Source organism: Labrus bergylta, chromosome 23, assembly GCF_963930695.1.
Source record: "Labrus bergylta chromosome 23, fLabBer1.1, whole genome shotgun sequence".
Lineage (NCBI taxonomy): Eukaryota > Metazoa > Chordata > Actinopteri > Labriformes > Labridae > Labrus > Labrus bergylta.
The window spans coordinates 5006804-5029793 of NC_089217.1; the positions used below are offsets into that span (position 1 = coordinate 5006804).

Consider the following 22990-nt stretch of genomic DNA (forward strand, 5'->3'; position numbering starts at 1 on the left):
GGAGTGGGACGGAAGGTATGGGAGCTGCATTATAAACAGACAATTGCGATGAGGTTATCATAATAAATCCTTTAGTTTTAAACACAGAAGAATGCATCAACTCTTAATTCTGCTATCCTGAACAGTACAAGATATTTTCCGCCGCCTTGAGCACCAACCTCTGGGTGTGTTGGCGTGTCTTCATGCAGGCTTTATAATCCACAAGCTGAGTATTTTTCTTTTTTTTTCTCACATGAGAGGAGAGGCAGCACTCCACTCTGACACTTAGCGCTGCGTTTGTTTAGCTAATTTATCAGACAAGAGGAAATGAACAGGAGGGAGGAAGCGAAAGCAAGCTGGGGCGGCAACAGAGAAAAAGAGGCATCTGAGAGAAATGTCTCCCAGGTGGGATTCAGACCCCGCTGAAGGGAAGACTGAGTCAGGAAACACCAGACTAGAGCACAATTTGAGTTAATTAAGTGTTCTGGCTGGTGATAGGCAGTTGGAAGGTAAATCTAACAGATGGGGATTCTGTGAAAGGAGACGAGTTCATATAGCTTTGATGGCGTGATTAAAACAGCTAATGTCATGTTTTGAAGTCGCAAAACAAAACAGTTGGTTGCAATACTTTTTGATGAAATTGTAAACACACTCACCCCCCCCCCCCCCCCCCCCCCCCCATTTTTGCTGCAGTGTAGGGAAGCACATACACAAAGCATACTGGATTCAGCACCATGGACAGCGACAAAAAAACCAAAACCTTGCTGGTCAGACTACAGCCAACAATTTGTTTGGGAGTCCAGACAAATGGGCAGCTGCTGCTTTTGAAAGACACTAAACAGGAGTGTTCAGGACGGGTAAGACTAGCTGATGAAGCACATCTTTCCTCTAAAAAATAACTAACACATAACATGAAAATAGTTTATGCAATGTATATGACGTGAAACATAAAACGAGGGACTGACGATCACGTGATCATTCTTTCAAGCATGTTTCCTTGTGGATTTTTCTACTTGTTGTCATGGTGATGTTGAATTGGTTTGAGAAATATTTAAAAGCTGAGACTACATTTATAAAGCGGTGTGGTTTAGAGATTTGAAAAGAGATTTCTGCACAAGACGCGAAAGAGACAGAACAGAAACTCGACATTAAAGGCGCTTGAGTCATTGCAGGTCAACTTTTAGGACTATAACTTTTGGATAAATTGGGACATATACCCTTCAAAGAACAAATGATATCTTCAAATAACTTAAATTTCAACCACAACTCCCAACGTCAAAGATATGCTGTTACATTGGTGTCAAATGATGGAAAATCTGCACAATTTCTCGTTTTTAAAACCAGTGTACGCTTGGCTCTAATTTCATGGCTGGGAATTGTGTTTTTCTGTCTGGCAAAAAAAAAAAGATATATCAAATCAGAAACAGTCAGAATTCAGCCTCTACTGTATAAAATAATAAGAACATCAACACAGAGAAGGTGTAGTAAAGATCACTATTTGTTTCCTTTCACTTCCTCTCTTTTCCTACTGCACCTCCTTTAGTACACTTCCTGGTTTCTCACTCTCTCCTCTCCCCCCTTGATTGGTTGTTGTTTGCACTCTGTCGCTAATTAATCAGATTGAATTCACCTGCCTACTCCTTATTGAAGACTGCACTCCCTTGCACTCCTGTTTTCGTCCTCACATGGGGCGGCAGTTCAGCAATGCATGGACGTTCAATCCCATGTGCGTCTTATGTTACCCTTATGATTCACCTAACTTGAAAATAAATAAACCTGTTACATAAAATCAAGTCTTGTTGGATTCCTGCATCCTGACCCGATGCCCCCCATGGTGATAGTACCTCAACTTTGAACCCTTCTTAACAGAAGGTATTTGAAAAACGGGGTAAAATTGCAAGTTTTGTACAAAAGTATTTCTCACATATCTACCGTGTCTGTTTGTTCTTCTTTGACTCCAACTTCAATATTTGGTCAGTTTTATTGTTTATTTTATGTGATGGATCAGGATGTGCAAACTGGGACCCTTCCAACAAGTTTCATGAAAATTAATCCCAATTGTTTTTCCAACATCCTGCAAAGAAATGGACATAAAGCAACAGCACCTCCATGACAGATGTAATGAATACAAACCGTGACAAAAAAAACAAAACTCAGTGAATTGATAGTTGCTTAATTAACTGATTGTTTTACACAAGATGTAAACTATTTTATTTCACAAACTCAATGCCACCAATCGCTGACACCGTAACATAGGCACATCTAATTGGGGAATCTGAGTGGAGAAACTAAAGACTTTCACTGGGCTTAAACACACTTTTTCACCTGTTCTGTAACTTCCACAGAGATTGAAGCCATTTTTCAGAACATTTTAAATGAACCATCCCATCTGAAGTCTCAAACCAATTATTTATTCATTCATTAATAATCTCCAACTTCCTGGGGGGAGACGTGGAGAACACAGCCTGCTCCTTAACCATTCATGTCTTCTTTAATAAAATATCAAGTGATAGGAAAAATTCTCTCCCAAGGACTGGTTCAAGTCATCACATGGTGAGACTTTTCTTTGTTGCCAATATGAGCACAAACAGACTATTTGGAAAACAAGGATGATGAAATGAATGGAAGATGCTGTCTTATTGTTCACCATGAGTCATTGTGTCAGTTTTCTCTGCAGAAGCGTCTCCTCTGCATTTCTCGCAACAAAACAAACAATTAGGAAAACGAAAACATAAATTTGTATGTGTCTTGATGAAGGGAAATATGATCTTTTAGAGCCTCCTTCAGCTGTTATTTCTCACAGACTGTGAAGGTGCATGGTGACAAATCAGTGTTGCCATCACAGCTGTTGTTTTGCGCAATATCTGTTAATGAAGTTGTGAACGTGAATATTTTCATTTCATTCATTGATTTTGTGTTTTTTTTTCTCTTCTCGGACCTTCACAGGGTCAGGGAAGGCGTCAGAAGTCCTTGTGGCAAATTGAAGAATACAAAGCGACAAATAAGAAGATGAGGAAAAAGGAAGAGGAGAACAACAGCAAGGGGAAATTACCTCAATTCTAAATATCAGGAGACACACAAGACTAGATGTAACTGAGGCGATTCAGAACAATCCCAATTACAATATTTGGATTCTGGCAGAACCCAAGTGTGGGAGAGAAAAAGGTGAAATCAGGCTGCTTCACTGACCCTGGGAAAAAAACGTTTTTTTAGTTTTTTTTTATGCATGTTGAACTTGTTGATCAATATGCATTTATTATCTTTTTCTAGTGATAAGCAAATCTTTTCTTTGCTGTTTTAATTTCCTACATAGAAAATATCACTCACACCACTAAGAGGAAGAACCTTACTTAGACTTATACCTTTTTATGACTCAAGTTTTATCGAATTCTCAACATGATAATAATATATAATCTAATAATAATCATTATTATTATAATAGGTGAACACACTGAGGATAGAAAGAATTGCACAGCTGTAACTTTAAGACTCCGCACGCCTCCCCTCCGACAGATCCAACAATGGTCTTTTCCAGCTCCGCTTATCGCAGCAGAATTTGTAACGTGCCATAATTTCCCTCACCGGTGTGTGTGCGCGCGCGAGCTCAACGTTGTGTGTGTGAGTGTGTGTATGTGTGTATGTGTACCCCCGGAAATCAGATGTCATTACCCGACGCGGCTAATTTGGCGATTATTCCTGCTCTTTTGCTTGTGGACAATGCGCGCAAAGGGGACCAGCCGCACCTTCCTTATCGGATCCTCCTCGGCGCTTCTTTGCCCTGAAGAAGCCTCCTAGTATCGCCCGCTTGATGGTTGCCATAGCTCGAGACTGCAGTTGTCATTGATCCGCTGCCAGCCAGTCATAGTAAAGGAATAAATTGTGAGTATGCAGCACACTGTTGCCGCCGGTTTTTTTTTTTTTTTTTTGCCTTGACCTACATTGCCCTCCTTCCTGCATCCTCAAGGTGATTTTCTGCCCTCCTCGCTTCCTCAACTCTGGACTCATGGGGGGCTTACATTTGGAGGATGAGGAGGAGGTGTGAGGTGAAGGGGGGAGGGGGGGGGGGGTGGTATGTAAGATTCCGTGTGTGTGGTTGACATTGTGGCGGCTCTGCAGGAGGAGAGATGAGAAAGAAAAACACACACAAACTGCTGGGGCTGTCACAGTGGAGAGACAGAGGAGAGAGTTAAAGGGGGGGGGGGGGGATGCAGACTGAGAGGCTGGCATGATGTAATGCACTTGAGACAATAGCCAAGGATTCTCCTCAATTATCATTTCAGAGGATGAGAGGAGGTGTATACAGCCGCAGTCAGTGTGTGTGTGTGTGTGTGTAAGGTGTGTGTGGCTAATATCAGTAAAAGGAGGAGCTGTCATAGCATGAACAGCTGCCCCTCCTATAAACAGTATTATTAGGGGATATTATAGAGATGCAAGCAGAGAGAGGGAGCATGACAGCCTCTGTGACATCCACCCATTTCCACACACACACACACACACACACACACACACACATTCTCATGTATGAATGAATGAAAAGGCTCCCACATACATGTGCCGGCTTCATTCAAAGCCAGGACAGATCCGTCCTCTGATCTTTAAAAATTCAAACTAAAGATGTGCAGCCGTGACATTGAAGGAAGATGGAAACACTCGCATCGGACTACATATTGCTGAAGCGAGGGCTTTTACATTTCCCCTCTTTTTCAATGCGAAACGTTCCTTTTTTTTTTTTCTTTGGCTTTCATCGTGATGCACTGCCACCGTGCAAAATACACCCCACCGCCTAATATGTCTGGTGTGCAGACCAATTACCTTGAGGTGCCATGCAGAAGGGGCGGCTACCTGTGGCGGGAGCTTCATGTGTGAATAAAGTGAGAATGCAAAAGCATAGACACGTTCCATGTTGTGAATGAATGAATGAATGAATAGACACGTGCATTTCCTTGGGTTTATATCACCGCCATGAGGTCGATCATACAAGCAAATGTGTGTTTGGACGCTTTTAAATCAACATTTGAAACCATGACAGTAAAGGAACATTTCATGGAGAATGCTTCATTCTTGTTGTTCTGTGTGAAAGAGGTGACTTTAACTCAACCAAGCAAACGCATCCCGCTGCCTAGTTCACCTGGTTTTGCAGAGAAATTACACAGCTATAAAGTGAGAGTTCCAGAGTGCATCTTCTTGGAAAGACATTTGTCAACGTAACACCAACAGCTGGAATCATCACAGTAAAGGAACATGACATTGTTTGCATTGGGGTTTTTTTGTTGTTGTTGTTGCTGAAGCTGCGGTGTGCACACTTTCCTGTTTAAATGCTTTATTCGCCGAGGATGACTTTCCCACCATGCACCTCAACCATGCCAATAAACCCGACTTCCTTATGCGGCTATGATCTCGAGCTGCTACCTGTGGCTCTTGTGTTTATAAAGTAAGAGTTTAAGTGCATCTCTTATTGGCTGCACACTTTCCGTGCTGTAGATGGATGAATGAATGAAGACACCCACACATACATTTTCTGGATTGAATCACCGCCAGGAGGTTAAGCGCTGCAGGCAGAGCTGTGATCTTTAACAAATTTAAACTAACATGTGCAACGTGACAGTAAAGGAACAGGATATCTTGTGCAGCAGTTTTAGTGTGCATTATTCCTTGTATAAATAAATATATATATTTGGGGCGGCTGTAACTCAGTGGTGGAGTCGCATAGCCAGCGGTGTGTGAACGCGTACTATGAATAGGCTCAGCTAATACTGATGGGCGCTTTACATGACATCCTCTGCCATCAGAGTGTGAATGTGGTGTGAATAAGTGAAAGTGACATGTAGTGTAAAGACACTTTGAGTGGTCAGAAGACGATAAAGTGTCATATACTGTAAGTCCGGTCCATTAACCATTTATGTAAATGCTTAATTGGCTGAGTGTAACTTTCCCATGATGCACCTGAACTTTGCAAGAACACCCCACTGCCTAATACGTCAGGTGTGCTCACCCGTTACCTCCAAAGGGTCACACCGCTGGGTGGCTACCTGTGGCATGAGCTTTGATGTGAATCACAAGTGAGAGAAAGCCTGTTTTGACTGTCCTTAAAAAAATATTGAGGACAGTAAAAAAATCCAGTTGAAATGTCGTCGGCGGTGGTCGCGGGCGGCACGGTTCAAATCGGCTCCAACCCGAGCTTCACTGCCTTTTCTGTTCACCTCGACTCGTGCTCTTATTCAATCGCTATCGATTGATGGTTTGCATGACCTTGCCGCAGGGGACGTTCGAGGCTACACGGCATCCTTTCATGCTTTCCTGTGCACGCAGACGTATTCTCCGTTCAACACAAACACACACACACACACACACACACACAAACACACACACCAGAGGACACACACAGAAACACCACACCCGTGCATCCTCCTTCCTTGCACAGATGCTCGCACACAGGTAGGAGGTAAAGCACACTCAGATGGACAATGGACACACACACACACACACACACACACACACACACACACCATCTCTTTCCCGACTCCCTAATGGCAGCGTGCTGGGTGTAACTCTACACCCTCGCCATCCTCAGTCCTGCTCTGCTTCATTCACATTTTTACTGCTGTGTGTGTGTGTGTGTGTGTGTGTGTGTGTGTGTGTGTGTGTGTGTATGGGAGGATGTTACTCAAAGTGGAAAACATGTAAATTATGTCTCTCATGTTTATTTATTCACAGATTCTCTCCTTCATTAATTTGCCGTTACATGTATTCATTAAGCAGTTTGTGATATGGACCCGTCACTACGGATTTCCAAAGCCCCCCAAAAAAAGCTATTGGCTCAGTTTTTCCCAGATTGAAGAGCCTTTTTAATATGATGCCTTGACCCTAGTTTCCATCCACACTACATCAGTAAGCACTGATCATTGTGCAACGGTTGCATCATCGGTGCAGCTAGCTTTGCAAAGACTTGAATGGTTGCTTCCTGACAGACTCTGCCTCGGTTTGTTCAGAAGTCTCGCTGGTACAAGGCGCCATATGAACGGGATTTCTCAGCACTACATTGCAATCTGGCCTCTTCCATTCACAAAAAATTGCTGCGTCACCCTTGCCCCACCTGTCAGGCGTCATGTATATGGATACCATAGTGGGAAATAGGCGGCATGCAACAGTTTTCCCATTACCCTTTTTTTTTTTTTTTTTGCTGGTCAATGCAGTCTGTAGATGCACTTTGCGCTCGGGTGGCACGCCAAGAAATCAAACACAGACATTATTTAAGAGTGGGAGTTTCCCAGCAGTCAGCTCCCTTGGCAACCGCAAAGCGACATGTGTAATCAACATATTACTTGTCCAAATAACCGGTTTAATACTCATGTTGTGAGAGAAGGACTCTAACAGGGTGTTACAAATGTCTGAAAAGTTGTTGAAAAGATTAGTTTATTAATGGATGTTTTTTGGGGACTACTTTTTTGTTTTTTTTTCCTCTTTTCTAAATGACCATCTCCTTGCTTAATGAGTTATAGAATTCCACGCTTGAGGATAACAAGCTCATAATGGGCTATTAAATAATGCCGTTTTATTTTTAGTGCCTCCAAAGTCATTTCAACAAGCATTCAGTTGTACCGCTTATCTCCAAAGCCGCAGAGCGTCGTGTTCACTCCTCTGCTCGCTCTCCGCTCGCGCGTCTTTTTGATGTTTCCCAGGTGGTGAATTGTGCTGAATTCGCCTCGCATTGCCATACATTGCTCAGGAACATGCTGCTTTTTTTTTTTTTTTTTTTTTTTTGGGTATGCTGCTCCTTATCTACTCTCACAATTGTTCCCATTAATGAGATGAACTGAAGACATTCAGGAAATTAGCTTCAGTTTTGCTGATTTGTTCTTGGGAGGAAAAAATATGGAGTTCTACATAAGTAGCAAAAATTAACATCTGGCCCTTGAAGATAGTTCACTGCCATGCTTAAGTTTTACTCAGCAGAACTCTAAAGTACCCGGGGTTTGTTTTTCTTTATGACAGCTTTAAATTATAATCATCTTACAGAGATGTGTTAGTCGTAAATGCTACCTAGACTTTAACATCAGCCCAGTCGAGGAATCAAAAGTAATATTTAATAAAAAAAATAATAATCTCAAGTCTTATTATGGCCGCTTAGAAAATTAGTAAAGTGTAGGAGTGCATGGCACTCTAATGCTGGACAAGAATATTGTAATGGCATGCATGATCAAATACCATCGTTTTTGTAAATTCATGACTCCTACGATATATTAGTGCATTGCAAATACAGTATGAGAAAGCTGTCAGAGTGAAGTGCTCGTTGGTTGACTAAATAGTCTGAACCCAATACCACCTACACTTTTTGGACGTCCAAATTTGGGCGGCTGCATTCAACAATTCTTGTAATTTTCAGAAGATAATAATCAGACACAGTACACAAACTTCAGGAAGCTCTTGGCCAAAAAGTTTGAGATTCTGTCTCTAGTTCTTCAGGTCTCCCTTTAAGAAATGAAAATCCTGTGTCAACAAAGGTCGACTTCAATTTTGACTGACAAATGTATTACTCATCAAGAATCTTTGCGATGGAAAACGTATTAAAAGTCTGTTTGGTTAAGCATTTTGACGGACACCTACCACCTGGCAGCAGTTTCAGACATTTAAAAATACCAAAATATAAATTCTTGGTGTTCATGCTGATGGTCTCATTTGCTTTTGAAGGTCATTCAGAGGCATCGGTATTAATTGCAGTCTGTTTCATAACCAGCTAAAAACTCCTCATAGCAGCTTTAATGTGAGGAAAAGATAAGTCAGAGTTTACACACAGATCCTTCATACCGATCTCCGCACCTATGCTGAGTAGGTGTGCTGGATTTGTTGGATTGGATGTGGATTGTCAGTTGCCACTCGTCCAATAAAGATGTGATTCCTTGCAAGGCAGAGCTCCAGCAGTTGATCATGTTGGTTTTCCACGGACCTAGAAGCTTGGCGAAAGCCTGAAAAAACCGAAGTTGCCATCAAGCGTTTCTGCTAGTTGGGAGTTGTCTCTGCAATTTCCTGCAGCTGATGCCAGAGCTGATGGACTTCAGTCTGGAGCCGGATACCTGAGCTTAAGCTAAAAGGGTCTCTGGACTTGATGCCCTGATTTGGAGGAAACCCTCACTCTCTTTTACCTCTGTGAATAATTCATTGATTGGCATATGGCATGGAGAGAGAATCCCGATAATCCCTGCCTGTCTGTCAGTGCGCACTTCTTCCCACATCTGCGGCCTCACAATGTGTTCAATTGAGCGTGCGTTGCTGTTCCTCCCTCCCTGTGATTCCCCCGCATAATTTCAGACTCGCATTTAACATCTTCAACCAGCCGCGCTAAATTCACTCACTTAAGCCTCGTCTTGTTTAAACAACACTCTTAGTCCTTTTTTGCCGCCATAACCAATTCCCCTGCACGAGTGCCACGATTCTCGAAGATAGAAATCTTACATATTCTATATTAGACATGCATTTATGCTAAGCCACAGCCTGACACGCTGGTGGAATTTTGAGGGCAGATTTCCTGGCGTGCATTATCATAATGTGCCGTGATGTTGCGTTGCGGAGGAACTGTGCAAAGAACGACACCCTATCAGTTATTTTTCAGGCTCTCTGAACATTTGTGGACCAAATAGCTTTTGTAATGGGGGTGGGGGGCGTATTTGCTTTTCTATTGCGAGGAAGTCGTATTTTTCACTTCCCATTGAGCACAACATCTGTAACCCCCTGCTGGCAAATAAGAGTTTGCCGATAAACCTGTGGATGATAAGTGTTTATATAGCAAAGATTACACTAATTCTCACCTGTAATCCCTAATTCCTGTCCTCTCCACACTGAAGAGAAACTCGCTTCTCACACATGCTCTCCACTGACAAATATGGAGCATCATGCGAGCGGAATCTTTCCGGCAAAATACCACATTTTTAGAGAAGAAATGTTAAAAGCTGCATTTTGCATGTATAGGAAGAGAAAAATAGTCTTCTGTTCTTTACCCGGAATCTTAACTTTAAGGAGTCAGGCCTGTTTGTCATCCTGAATCACTCAATTAACCCGATAAATGTTTCATTGAGTGGCATGGTTTGTTTTCAGTTTTTTAGGAAGGCTGCATTATGTGTCCGAGAGAGCAGACAAAAGCACTTCTCCTCCGTGTCTATTGATTTTTCATAGACGGTACAAATGTTATAATGGTGAGGTTAACGCATGCAGTGCAGAGCCGGGACAAAACGGGATTGTATGAGCCATGAAGCTGAAAGAATCCTCCTCCATAGACTTTGATTACTTTGATTTCTGCAAAGTTTAAAGGAATATTGTGGAATAAAGCTAACACCTTTGTATTTCAGGGAGTGTTTGTTGTTGTGTTGTGGAGAGATGGGGAGTTGTGAGCAATGCATCAAGATCACAAGCACAGGTCAGATTTTGAAGTCAAAACCTCAGAATGTGGAAACAAAAGCTGTTACTGTAAATTTTCGGGGAAAAAATTTGAATTTCAAAAATTTTTGACAACACAATAACAGCTTTAAATAACTGAATATGAGAACAGTAAGAAGTTGATCATTAAGAAAACAATATCAAGCAAACATTCTTCAAAGTAGATTATCTGAGGGTTGATTTTTCTTTCAACCAAATCACACAAGAATCACAAACATCTACAACCAGCATCAACACTTTTTTTTCCAAAGTTTGTTTTGCATATTAGCCCCCAATTTTCTACTCTTATGTTTTTTTTTTTACACACCTACTTTCTTGTGCACAACAACTACAGTATCGAGCCAGAGGAGCACGGGGAAAAATCACTTCCCTTCTACTTGAAATGCACAGCTGATGTCCCGGTCTGTCAGCCGGGTTGGCCTGCTCTCTTTGCGAAAGGGCTGGCACGTGCAGAGGAGCACACAGGGCCCGGTCTCTCAGGTCTAAACGGCAGCGAGCGGTGGCTGAATGGGGAACTGGTGAGAATCTGGATGGGTGCCTGGTAGAAAATATGGGAGACCCCGTCTTGCTGCCAGAACATGCTGAGACACAGACCTGGCATTAGAACCCACCCAGAGGGGACAAAGTCTGGACCAAAGCATATTGAAATGAACCTGGCCAAGAGCTAACTGTCCGAGCAATGATGTGATTATCATCTATCGGTATTAGAAGTATTGTTGGACTTCTGAATGAATGTGGCTGATTGACAACTATGGACACTTGTGCTTTTGATGTTAGCATGTAGCATCAATCATGACTTTTGTCAGCGTTTGTTGCTCTTGTGTATCTCCCGATAAATAGCTTTAAATGCTGTTTTGTTGACTTTTTGATAAACCTAGCTTTTCATTACATGGACACTCAAACAGTAGAGACACAAATGAATGCCAACGGCTTTTACTGAGAGGTAGACGTGAAGTTTGATATCAATTTTATCTCAGGGAACACAGATTCTGACAAGATGCAGGTAGTCTAGCTTTTGCAGGGGTTAACCCAGATTTGTGGCTTCTATATTTTATATTTCTCACAAGAAAACTAAACCACTATCAGTCAGCCTTGCTGTAAAAATCTTACTAGGAAGTTAGCTCGTTAGTCACAATACCAAACAGCTGTGTCCAGTGATTGTAGAAGCAGGAAGTCCAAGCGATGCTGGATTTGCATCATTTTCCAGTTCTGAAAAAACAAACAAACGTATGGTTCTTTGCAACTGGCTTGGTTGAAATAAGAAATAAAAAGTAAACATGACAGCTGTCTGTGTCTGCTGGTAGCCAGTGCACGCTGTCGAAACTAAGAAAGTTAGGAACAATTAATGTACTTTCCTTTTCTTTTTATGGAATAACGCTAAATTTTTCTCTCCTGCTTTCTATCAAGCTGAATTCCTTAAATCTCTATAACCCATCATGTTTGGAAGATAAGCTTGGCTTGCCCAATCAGATAGCTCTGACGTGTGTTGATGCAAACCAGGTTTCAGACCACAAACCACCGTCTGTCAGTAAGCACAGCTCCTCCTGAGGCTTTCTGAGGTCCCTCAGGGGAAGCTGGGGGGAGGTGGTAGGGGGGGGAGATATTGCTTTACATATCCTACTATAGCATAGATATGGCGTATTATGCAACTGTCCATTAAGCAGCACAAGCGTGAAATCTGGGGCAGAACGCCCGGCCTCCCAAGATGTCTCTGCAGCTTTGAATGCGGGGATGACACAGAGCGTGGCTCCAAGTGTGTCAGGACTGGTCAAAGAGAAACACAGCAGTGTAAACAGAAGCTGTGGATATTCACACAAGCTTTCAAAACAAATGACAATGTAGAAAACTATCACCGTTTAGAAATATAAACAATAAGGAAGAGTGGTTTTTAAATGTTGGGGTGGAGATCCCTTCAGTGGATCCATGTGCTGAAGGTAGAATCCAGAATGGTGGTTATATTTTTGCACTATTTTTCTTTTTCAGTTGGCGCTTAAAAAATGTCTTTAAAAGTATTTGGTTTTAAAAAGTGTGCAGCAACCCTGTCATGCCATTTAAAAACAAACGTTCTCTAATGTCTCTGTCCAGTGCCAAGATGATGTGCGAGGTGATGCCCACCATCAGCGAGGACACGGCGCTGAGTCAGCGCGGCTCTCAGAGCAGCGCCTCAGACCCGGATTCCCACTTTGAGCAGCTGATGGTCAACATGCTGGACGAGAGGGACCGGCTCCTGGACACGCTCAGGGAGACCCAGGAGAGCCTCGGACTCTCCCAGCAGCACCTTCAGGACGTCATCTACGACCGAGACTCGCTGCAGCGCCAGCTCACCTCCGCCCTGCCACAGGTGAGCGACAGAAATCTCACTTTTAATGGGTCTTTATCTTTTTTTCCCCCCCTTCATGGGTTATGTGTTAATGTGTATCTAGACTGGAGGGCTGAAAGTCAACTTGTTTGCTGCAGCTGATTTAACATGTGCCACCATCAGGATGTCAATCTATGATTTATTGTGTCTGTGTGAATCCAATTCTGAAGGAATTTTTTGTGGTTGTCGTCTAAAGTGCGGTATGAACTGGCTTTTGCATGATTTATTTTGTGTGCATGGCTCATCTTCACTTCAGTGTGTTGATTGAATCCTCCAGATTTGCTGTTTTTTTTCCACTTAAAGTATATGGATTGATCACTTTGAATTTCATTTGAATTCCTAGAAAAGCTTTTACTGGATGAACTGTGACTTGTAATATGAGCAATGAAAGAAAAAACCTTCTTTGCTGTGTCACTCACTGAAACGTTTGGTAATGACTTTAAATGTACAGTTCATCAGTTAATGATGCTTAAACGAACATGGCTCAAACACTGTGTACCATTACTTTAGAAGTTTGTCCCGCTCAGTGACTCCAGCAAACTCTGGATGGAATATTTATGTCCAAATTAAACCATGCAAGAGATTTTAGGAGAGTTTTTATCATTCCGATCATCACAAATCGTACATTTGCAGTATTTTTCCGTCCTTTTAAACGTTTTGGAAGTGGTGTGGTGATGTACCTAATTACCAGTTGGGCTCCATTAAGACTGGTTTGCATAAGGATAGCAAATTAGTTGGCGTCGAAGGCCATTGTTTGTGCTTGTAGTATTCATGTACTGCACTTTAATCAGCCCTCATATGTATTGAATAGACTTGCCCCCTGATAATGAGTCGCTATTCAAAAGGCAGATCTTAAAAGTTGCTATACATGTAACCATGTTTGTTGTACTAAACTGCCAGCTTGCCTGTGTTAGTAGCCAAATCAATAAGGCATCATAGATATGTAGAGCTACATTTTTGGTCTGCTTTGTTCATTTCTGTTCCAAAAAATGTGGAAATCAAAGAGAGAAATCCTTCTCAATAATTCCCACAAGTAAGCGGAGATTAGCTCTTTCCAAAAGTGTGTCAGTAATTCGCATCACACGTTCGCCTTGCTCCGTTTCCGGAAACACACTGGAGGTTTGCTGGTGGAGAGAGAGGAGGCCTTTGTTTGCAGGCGGCGCCCGCCGTCAGTACCATAATCTTCATGGTTTCATAGTCACAGGAGCAGCTACACATTGTGTCTGTATTAGCTTTGATGTGATCTCACAGTACAGCTTAAAAGGGGGTTTGAAATTTTAAAAAAAAGTCTTCAAATTTTTGGATTATTCTAGACAGAAAATGTTTATTTTTGTAAATGTCTTTTCTCCCCCCCCCCACCTGGCCTCATGGCCTTTTGAATAATTTGAATTAACCTACTTACAACCCTTCTCACTCTGATGTTGGTGAGGTAGTTGTAAGAACACTTTTACCAGAGAGTGCATTTTCTGTTTTCATCTGTGATTGGTCTCAGACTGCAGGTCTGAACTCTGGGTTACTCCGGCTCATACTTTAGCCTCGGGGCTTTTTATCCTCCACAGAAGTGAACATAATACACAGCTGAGAGTACAAGACAAAAAGAAGAAACCTAAGCACTACAAAATGCCACTCACAGATGAAACACTCTGAGAAGGAAAATGCACAAATCTTTTCCCGACTGATACAGTAATTGAACATCTTTTCTTTTCAGAGTGGGAAGAAACAAAGTACAAATATGTTATGACATACTTGACTTTCTGTTTTCTGACATCATTTTACACTAACAACCTTCATTTCAACACTAATATCTGTACTTGTTGAATTTAAAGTCAGGCTTTTGAAATTCGTTAGCTTGCGTACGATTTCCTAAACTTCCGTTAGCTTTCGTTAGCCTCTTAGCTTCAATGAATTTGAGGGCAGTTTTGGATTTTGTTCAGAGTTCAAACTAAATGGCTTGGGGGGAAAAAAAACACAACAAACATGACTCCTTGGCAAATCCATGAATCCATATCAAGCTGGATTGTAACAAGTTAAAAAAGAGGAGAGAGGAAAATTTGTCCATGTAGCTACGGGGATGAAAGTCAACAAGCTAACGCTGCACATTGAAGAAAAGTCAATGGTCATTTTTTGGGAATATTTTGGTCCACATTGATTCGTGAGGTGAGGCTACCTTTGCACAGTGTTTAGGGGGCAACTTTTCCAATGAGCAGATTTTATTTTATTGAACCTCAATAAAGAAGTGAAATGAGTTCCAACATATTAACCAGGGATTTTTCAGCACACACATCTCGACTTCTACCTGGATAAGTAACGCCTTCTTTTGCCATTTCCAGTCCTTTTCCCATTCTTCTTTGAATATCAAGTCTAAATCCGTCCAAACATTCCCACCTCTTCATTTCCCGTGAAAGCACCCAGGGCTGTCAGAGTGAAATAACATTCCCATTATCAGACATTTTCATTGATGTCCACTGGCAGTAGAGGCTCGGTGGTGATGTATTGGTTGTCATTGTGTAATGACAGAGATGACGTACTGTTGTGGTGCCTCTCCTGGCACACGGCTTAAATAAGATGTCACTGGTGCATTAGGGATCCTCGTACTGACATCTAGGCATAAATGAGTCCATTTATCAGTTTTATGGCATCTTACTGGCCTGTATTATACCAACACAGCACTCTTAATGGTTTCTGAAGAGGCTATTAAAGCTTGGTAATTATATAGTGTTATTGCTAACTGATATGCTAAAGCTAACAGACATTGTGGACATTAATAAGAATTTAATGTTTAATTTAGAGTTTAGAGCTTACTTCACCTCTTTCTGAGGCCGTACTGACTTTACTCCGTCCAACATCTCTTTAACAACAGGACTCCTTTAACACAGATGTAGTTAAGCAGCGATCTTGGAGCACCAGCCGTGTGGATCAGTGCTCAGATAATCATTTAGTGTGATTTTTAAAAGAGGGCAATGGATAGCTCCCAGGTCTTTCTCCACTCTGTGATTGCAGGGGAGGTTGGTGGATGAGAAAGAGAAACAGCGGCAGCAGAGGCATGAGCTTGTTTTTTTAAAGACAGAAATGGCCTCATTTAGGCGATAGGCAGGCTGTGAATGTGTCTTTACTGATATCACTCCTCTGTTCCCGAAGCCCCGAGCGTTGGCAGGATTAGGCGTCGGGCCACCACAAACTCCCTTCTTGTTTCTTCTTCCCCCTTTCCCCTCTCTCTCTCTCTCTGTTTCTGCTGTCACTGCCTTTTCTGTTGTGCCGCACTTTGCCTTGTGTCTCCCTCTTCTTTTCCGCCCCCCCCTCCATCAGAGGTCGCGGCTCCGCTGCTCGTCATGACACTTTCGACTGATCGGAGTGACATTCGCCGTCCCCGTTTGACGCCTGCAGGGAACATCGCTTCCCCCTTTACATGCACAACGGTCCAACAGTGCCCCTGTCCTTCCCCTCAAACGCCTCCCTTTCTCGCCCGCTGTCCCTTGTCTTCTCTCTCTTTGCATCAGGACATTTTGTTACAAAGCGACCCATTTCTACTCGACTTGGCTAGTGTACACACTAAGAATACGTCAAATTGGAACATATTCAGAAGATATTTTGCAGGCCTGACAGGTGACACAATTTACCTCACTCCTTCAAAAAGCTTATATTCAGACACAAACGACTCAAGTGGTGGCCTGTAGTCATTGCAAGAAAAGAATGGAAGGAAATCTGGCCCCTATGTTGGGTTTTGGTTGAGGGTCCAAGAGGCTTTTTTGTAGGTCCTGACATAAAAAATGGTCCTACCAAAATTTGTAAGTCTAAGTGAAACTCACTGCTGGGGTTTCTTCAATCAAATTTTATCGGGCCATGAATTATATGGGTTTGGTAAATCTTGCCTATTGGAGGTTCAGGATCGACATTATGGCCTCAGCCTCCCAGACGTTGAGCCCAGTGCCTCCTCGGTTTGCCCAGGCAGTAATGAGATACCAGTCCTTACTACCACTCATTGTTAATATGTAAAGGAAGTCATAAGTCTACAAGTTATCCTCCAGTTTTAAATAAGTAAGGTTTATGATTGTTGATACTGTGCATCAAAAAAGCATTGTATGTGTTTATGAGGTACAAAGAAAGCTTTTACTTCTACGGTGAATTCTTCTATAAAACGCTACACACAGCCTTCATAGAGAGTGTTTCCTGTTTTACCCAGAGCTACCTCTCTGCTACTGATGCAACATGCGTTTCACTGCACACGATGAGCAATTTGTACTTGCCTCTAACTCTAAGCCTCTGTGGGAAATGAGACGCACCACTGTCATCTGAAAGCTGACTGTTTTTTTCCGTGTCTTGCATTATTCTGGCTTGTTTCCACTGCTAAAGTGACTCTGGTGTAACCCCAGCTCGCAGAAAGACTTCCCACTTGTATGCAAACGGCTCAGTTTAGAGAAACATGGGGGGGGGGGATAATATATGAAGAGCGTGCGAATAACCCAAAGCCTGAAGCAGCAACACACATGATGTGACCCTCCTCCCATCCCCCCCAATCAACCCCTGTACTGTGGCACAGGCAGGCGAGCTGGCAGACAAGCAGCGTTCTCTGGAGCACTCAGCTGTGTGTTACTGTACTCCGAGGGCCCTGAGGGGCCTTGGGGAGCCTCCCCCCCCCCCCCCCCCTCCTCTGTTTGTTTACTCATGCCAAACGTGGTCTCATGGAGGCTGCTGCTCGAGATAATGTTCTCTTCGGCAGCCTCTGTTCATGTTGATCCTAGTCCTGGAACAAAGCTGTTGTCTTCCACAACAACAGATCTACGTTTGAGTCATACAACAGAGATGTGCTTATGAGGCAGATTTGATAACTATGTCACATGTTAACAGTTTGATACTTTATTTTTTTTGACACTGTTTTGTTTTTATAAATGCACAAAAAAAGACCTGTGTCTGTGCTGTCCTTTGAATAAATCATGTGCACAACCTCACAGTCACTACTCTGGGATTTGCTGCTTTGTTTAACTCATTCAAACTACACCACTGTTGGACTTTGTAAGCTTCTTTTTTGAGAGGTTGTTTATTTTGATTGAGCATTACAAAGATTACATTTAATCACAAGAACTAGCATATTTAAATGTTTAAGATTTGGCTAAGCAGTCTAATGTAGCCATGAAAGCGCCCCTGCTCCTGATAGGGTTATACTGTGGCAAACTACTACCAAATGCTTGACAGGAAATGTTTCTACTTTGTGTTTTGGATACTGCATGAATGAGTTATACATCACTTCCTGTGTCTTATTATGCTGACATGTTCTAAGGCTGACCAGATGAAATGCCTGAGGGAAGTGCAATCAAATATCACCCCAGCAAAGGCCAAAAAAAAAAAAGAGAGAGTAAAACGGCTGACTTCTGAAAGGCTTTTTGTAGGTCTTGCCATAATAAATGGTCCTACCAAATTTAGTAAATCTACTGCGGGAGCTGCTAACTAAAAATCTGTAAATTGGGACTAAAGAGCTATTTTACCACACCACGCACAAATTAGAAGTAAATGTCCATCTTTGGGGGCCTTCAAGCACGTTTAGCCCCTAAAAATAAAATTTACTTTGAAAGGGAACAAAAGAATACAAATAATTCCATTAGTTCTAACTGAGTAACGAAATTGACACCAGTAAATGGCCAAATTTACACACATTTCAAAATCATTTGAAATTAGGTGATTTCCAGTTGGGTTTTGGGTTTAGCTCCAAGAGGCTTTTTTTTTTGCCAGTCCTGACCAAAATTATTGGTATTAATTGTATAAAATGTTGTTTATCTTGGTGACATGTACTGCATGGCCTATTTCCTACACCTATTCTTGGGGGACACTATGGAGCCATTTCGCTAAACCTTTGCACGCAACCCATAAAATGCAACTTTTTGACCTTCTGATGAAGTGAAGTCGCAGGTGTGATCGGCTTTAAAAAGATGAAAAATCTAACCCCTATTGGAGGTTCAGGACCGACATCATGGCCTCAAGCTTCCCAGATGTTGATCCCAGTGCCTCCTCGGCTTGCCCAGACAGTAATGAGATACCAGTCCATTGATCATTCGCACGCTGATGTTGTAATGAAAGCCAAGACTGCACTAGATTACTGTACAGGGCAGCCCATTGATCTGTGGTTTCCTCATTCATGACCAGTCATACTGGCTTCAGTTGGAAATTACGCCAGTGCAGTGTCTTTCATTCAAAAGGATGATTGAGTTTGGAAACATTCCTTGATTTTGCAAAGCAATTACAGTTTCATTTAAAGATAAGTAATTAGTGTGGTAGTGGATTTATCTAAAGGGTAAGCACTATGTAGATGTGTGGTGTCTGGTCATTAGCGCCCTGTTTTAAGTCAATGATCCACCCCCGTCACCCCTCTGTTTATTAATCATCCGTGACAAGAGCATTCGTCAAAGAGTCGGGCCACAGGCGTGCGGCCATGTCCTCCCATCTTTCTTAAAGGCAAAAGAGTGTTTGTAGTCATGGGACCGTACCACTTTGTGGACTTCACAGGGGTGGTTTAGACTGAGGGAAGGATTGCATTGCGACGGGAGGAGGGAGCAGAGACGGTGAAGCTTCCCCGTCAAGGGCAGAATGTGGAAACGAAAGATGACTAAGCGTGTCGATTCGAGGGGATGGGAGGTGAATCCTTCCCCCGTCTCTGCTTTCTGATCTTCTTTTTTATTTTTTTCACTTTCACTCCGTCCACCCCCTCTCTCCCTGTCTCTCTGTTGCTTATACAGGAGGACCTCGGGGGCTCCAGCAGTCAGCCAGTCAGCTGGTCTCCTCCGCCAGAGCAGCACATGATTTTCCATGATTACTGTTATTGTTTGTGCCCCAGTTCACGCCGCCTGCAGGCTGGATGTGCGGTTAAAGGAGAAGGTTACAAGCAAGAGTTGGCTTCACAAGAGTTTACCTGTCTGTCTTCGAGTTGACAAGCTTAAATGTCTACAGAATACATCCAGATATTCAAAATATCGCCTGCCTGTCGACTGAAATATGTGAGATTCAAAAATAAGACTTGTGGTAGTTTGTGACCATGCTTCATGGCATGGTTCAAACTTGTGCGGTGATAGACGGAAGAAGCGTATTTTCCTGTCGTGGAAGCATTGATTTACAAACTTTCTTCCTCAATTCTACCCCTGATGCCTTGGTTTTCTTTCCTCTCCTTCCATAATTCTTCTCTAATCTCGTCCTCCTTGGCAGAGTCTCAGCCCTTGGCACACTCTGTCCGCATCAAGTGTCTGTAACGGCTCTGACAGATTTTCTTGATCAATACCTTCGAAAGTCTAGAGTGTGATTATAGAGAGACGGATCAAGCCCCGCTGATGAATCATGCTAGCTGCTAGCGCCTTAGTCACGCGCTAGGATTGACTGTCGCCTGGCTGTGGGTTTGTCACAGGAGACAAACAAAGAAGGATGAGGTAGGGGGTTCTGATCAGACACTCCGAGGTGACGAGACGGTGCCGAAAGATCTCCTGCAGATGTAATTATCTCTCTAATGAACAGCACAGTTGGGCACCAGAGCGCTGTAAAGATGGAGGAGTAAGAGAACAGTAGATCAGGCTAAGTAGGAGACACGCTGGAATACAGCTCCTCTGTCAAGTCTGCTCACTCAAAGATTTCACTGAGAGTTAAAAATCTGTTAAAAGATCAAGTTGAAGATCTAAAACTTAAGGAAATACATGCAACCTTCTGAGTTGCTCTTTACTTGAGGAACTCAGAGGGTTACTTCAGGGTACTTTGAGAAATTGAATGTCAAAATGTTTTTTAACCAAACAGAATATAGTGCTGTCTTTGTAATGTAGGTACTGGAACACTGGACGTTTTGTGTGTCATGTGTTTGTCATCGTCCTTTACTATTTCATGGTAATCATAGAAGATTCTGAATGAGATTCTTGTAGGGAAAAGAAAATGAATGAAGCGTGAACATTGTAATCTAATTATTTCGCTAAAATCCCCGATCAGTTATAATGCCATGGATCACATAAAGCTTCTCATGACGGGGTAGAGTTTTGAACGGGAGATAGCGATGAGTCATTACATGTTAACAGTTTGATGACCGTGAACACACTTCCAATGCTGCAGTCATCCAGGCTGTCTGCAGTATTGTGGAGACGACGCCGCAGACGAGGGAGTAATTACTCAAGCCTGACAGAGCCAGTTGTAAAAATGAAATATTTGTTACTGCTAAGCTGATGCTTTCACTTGGCAGATTCGAAGTATTCATTTTTAATCTTTTTTTTCCCCTCATACATCAATCTTTCAAAATGTCTTCCACTTCCGACACATTTTTGTAGAGATGAGCAGGGGAAGAACCTGCAGAGTGGGTAGCCTCAAAAGTTAAATCTTTAAACTGCGATCGATCCATACGGTCAAACGTTTTCCTCTAGTGTAATTGTATGTCTTTAAACGCACAGTATTGTAAATCCTGCCGCCAGTGGGCTCACAATCAAAACAACAACCAAAAGATGACGTCGAGGCTGGAGGGGAATCATGGGAGTGATTCTCTCCTGTGGATACATGAGGCAAAGAAAGAGAAACAGAGATTCAGTTTATGAATTTGTAGGTAAAAACTCAACTCCTCATTCACTGTATTTTCTTGAGTTGTCTTTCGCTTCTACCAGAAAAGACTCAATTATGCTCCTCAGTTACCCCCGGGGAGAGGAGGGGGAGGGGGAAAGTTAAATGAATGAGTCATAAAGATGGTCTTTCAAACTGGGCTGAGCTTCATTTCAACCTGCTGCCCTGTTTAACTTCATATCAACAAAGATTACAGCCAGGTGAAATATTCAAATATTCAGGATGTTCTTACATTATGACCAGTCCTTTAGTTTCCACAAAGCGTTTGATAGTGACTCAGTTGTGTTTTTTTGTTAGCAGTGTACACGTAGCCTCACCCTGAACACTTTGCTACACATGTGTAAGCGTTCATTTTTGTGATGAGGACTTCAGCAGGGACGCTCGTGTTAGAGTTTACATCACTGCGGGTAGAACTTGGGCATGACTCAGACCCTGAGGCAACGAATACAGAAATACTTTGTCTCCACACACACACACACACACACACACACACACACACACACACACACACACACACACACACACACAAGCACACGTCCAGTCCGAGGCCTCGACACACAGCCAGTTACACGCTCACATACATCCTCGCGCTGGTTGCTCTGGCTTTGAATTAGACGGCCGGTCCCCTGAGAGCCACTTATGCGAGGCCGAGTGAAATGAGGTTATGACCAATACTTAGCACTCCTCGCAGCGCCGACCTGGAAATGTAATCCTGCATTCAAAAGCCACTACGTCTATTTGTTCAAGCTCCATTGTTGCTAAAACATTACCTCCTCGGATGCTCCGTTTGTGGCCACTGACAGCTCGTTCTAACAAGCTAAGACGTTCTTTCTCACTGTTACACTGCAGCAAATGTAGTCTGACTGATGGGAAATTAGACTGACATTCATTTCTGACACACAATATCCTGAAGACATGGCCGAAATGACAAGCGGTAATTTGATTTCTTTTAGATCTGGCAGCTGGATTGGGCTCTTCAGACCGGTGTTCTTTTTTTTTTTGTTTTTTTTTTCATTCGCCCCGTGCAGCTGGTCCCCATTAATGGATACCTTTTAGCTTCTGAATGCTCCACTTGAGAGCCAGAAATAGACCATGATGTCAGCGGCTCGAGAATCTCGTTCAAGAACTCCCGAGAGAGCGGATCCCATGATGTCCTGGAGGCCTCGCTGCATCTCAGCTGCCACCTTATCATGTGCAGCTTTTCTGTAAGACATCTTCGGAGATTAGCAGGAACATCACTTTGCACGCTGAACACCTCCTCTGAGATTAGTATCATGAGCATGGCTCTTCAAAGCAGTACATTTATGTCTCATTGCCTCATATTTGTCTATAATTAGAGCTGCTTACCGCTAATATAGTTATCTCTTGTGATTGCAAACATAGCAAGTGGAAGACCGATGTTAGCTTAAAGCAGCAATATGTAACTTTACAACCTTTTAAAAAGTAGTTTCATAGTCGATCTTATTGTACAAAAACCTTCAAAATGGAGAATAGTGTCTCTCCTATGTCCACAGATCACTCCAGTTGCATGCTAATAGCACTTTGTAAGTTTAGCAACACACCTAGTTCTCTCGCAAGAAATACATAGGGATTAACGGTACTAGCCCGTAGCCCGCTGTTTTTTTTCTTACAGTTTTTTAATCAATCTTCTTTGACTTT

General features: G+C 42.6%; 1 protein-coding gene across 11 annotated transcripts in view; it reads left to right on the forward strand.

Moving 5' to 3' along the window:
- The first annotated feature begins 3540 nt into the window (after positions 1–3540).
- ppfia2 (PTPRF interacting protein alpha 2) overlaps positions 3541–22990 on the forward strand; it is a 141015-nt gene continuing 121565 nt past the window's right edge. For 5 of the 11 annotated variants that reach the window (XM_065951045.1, XM_065951046.1, XM_065951047.1 and 2 more), the window contains exons 1-2: positions 3547–3858; positions 12493–12748. In XM_065951045.1, coding sequence (XP_065807117.1) covers positions 12500–12748 — 249 coding nt within the window. In that variant the 5' untranslated portion in view covers positions 3547–3858; positions 12493–12499. Of the gene's footprint in view, positions 3859–12492; positions 12749–22990 lie in introns of all 11 variants that reach the window. The other 6 variants (XM_065951049.1, XM_065951052.1, XM_020649465.2 and 3 more) reach the window with 3 other exon arrangements.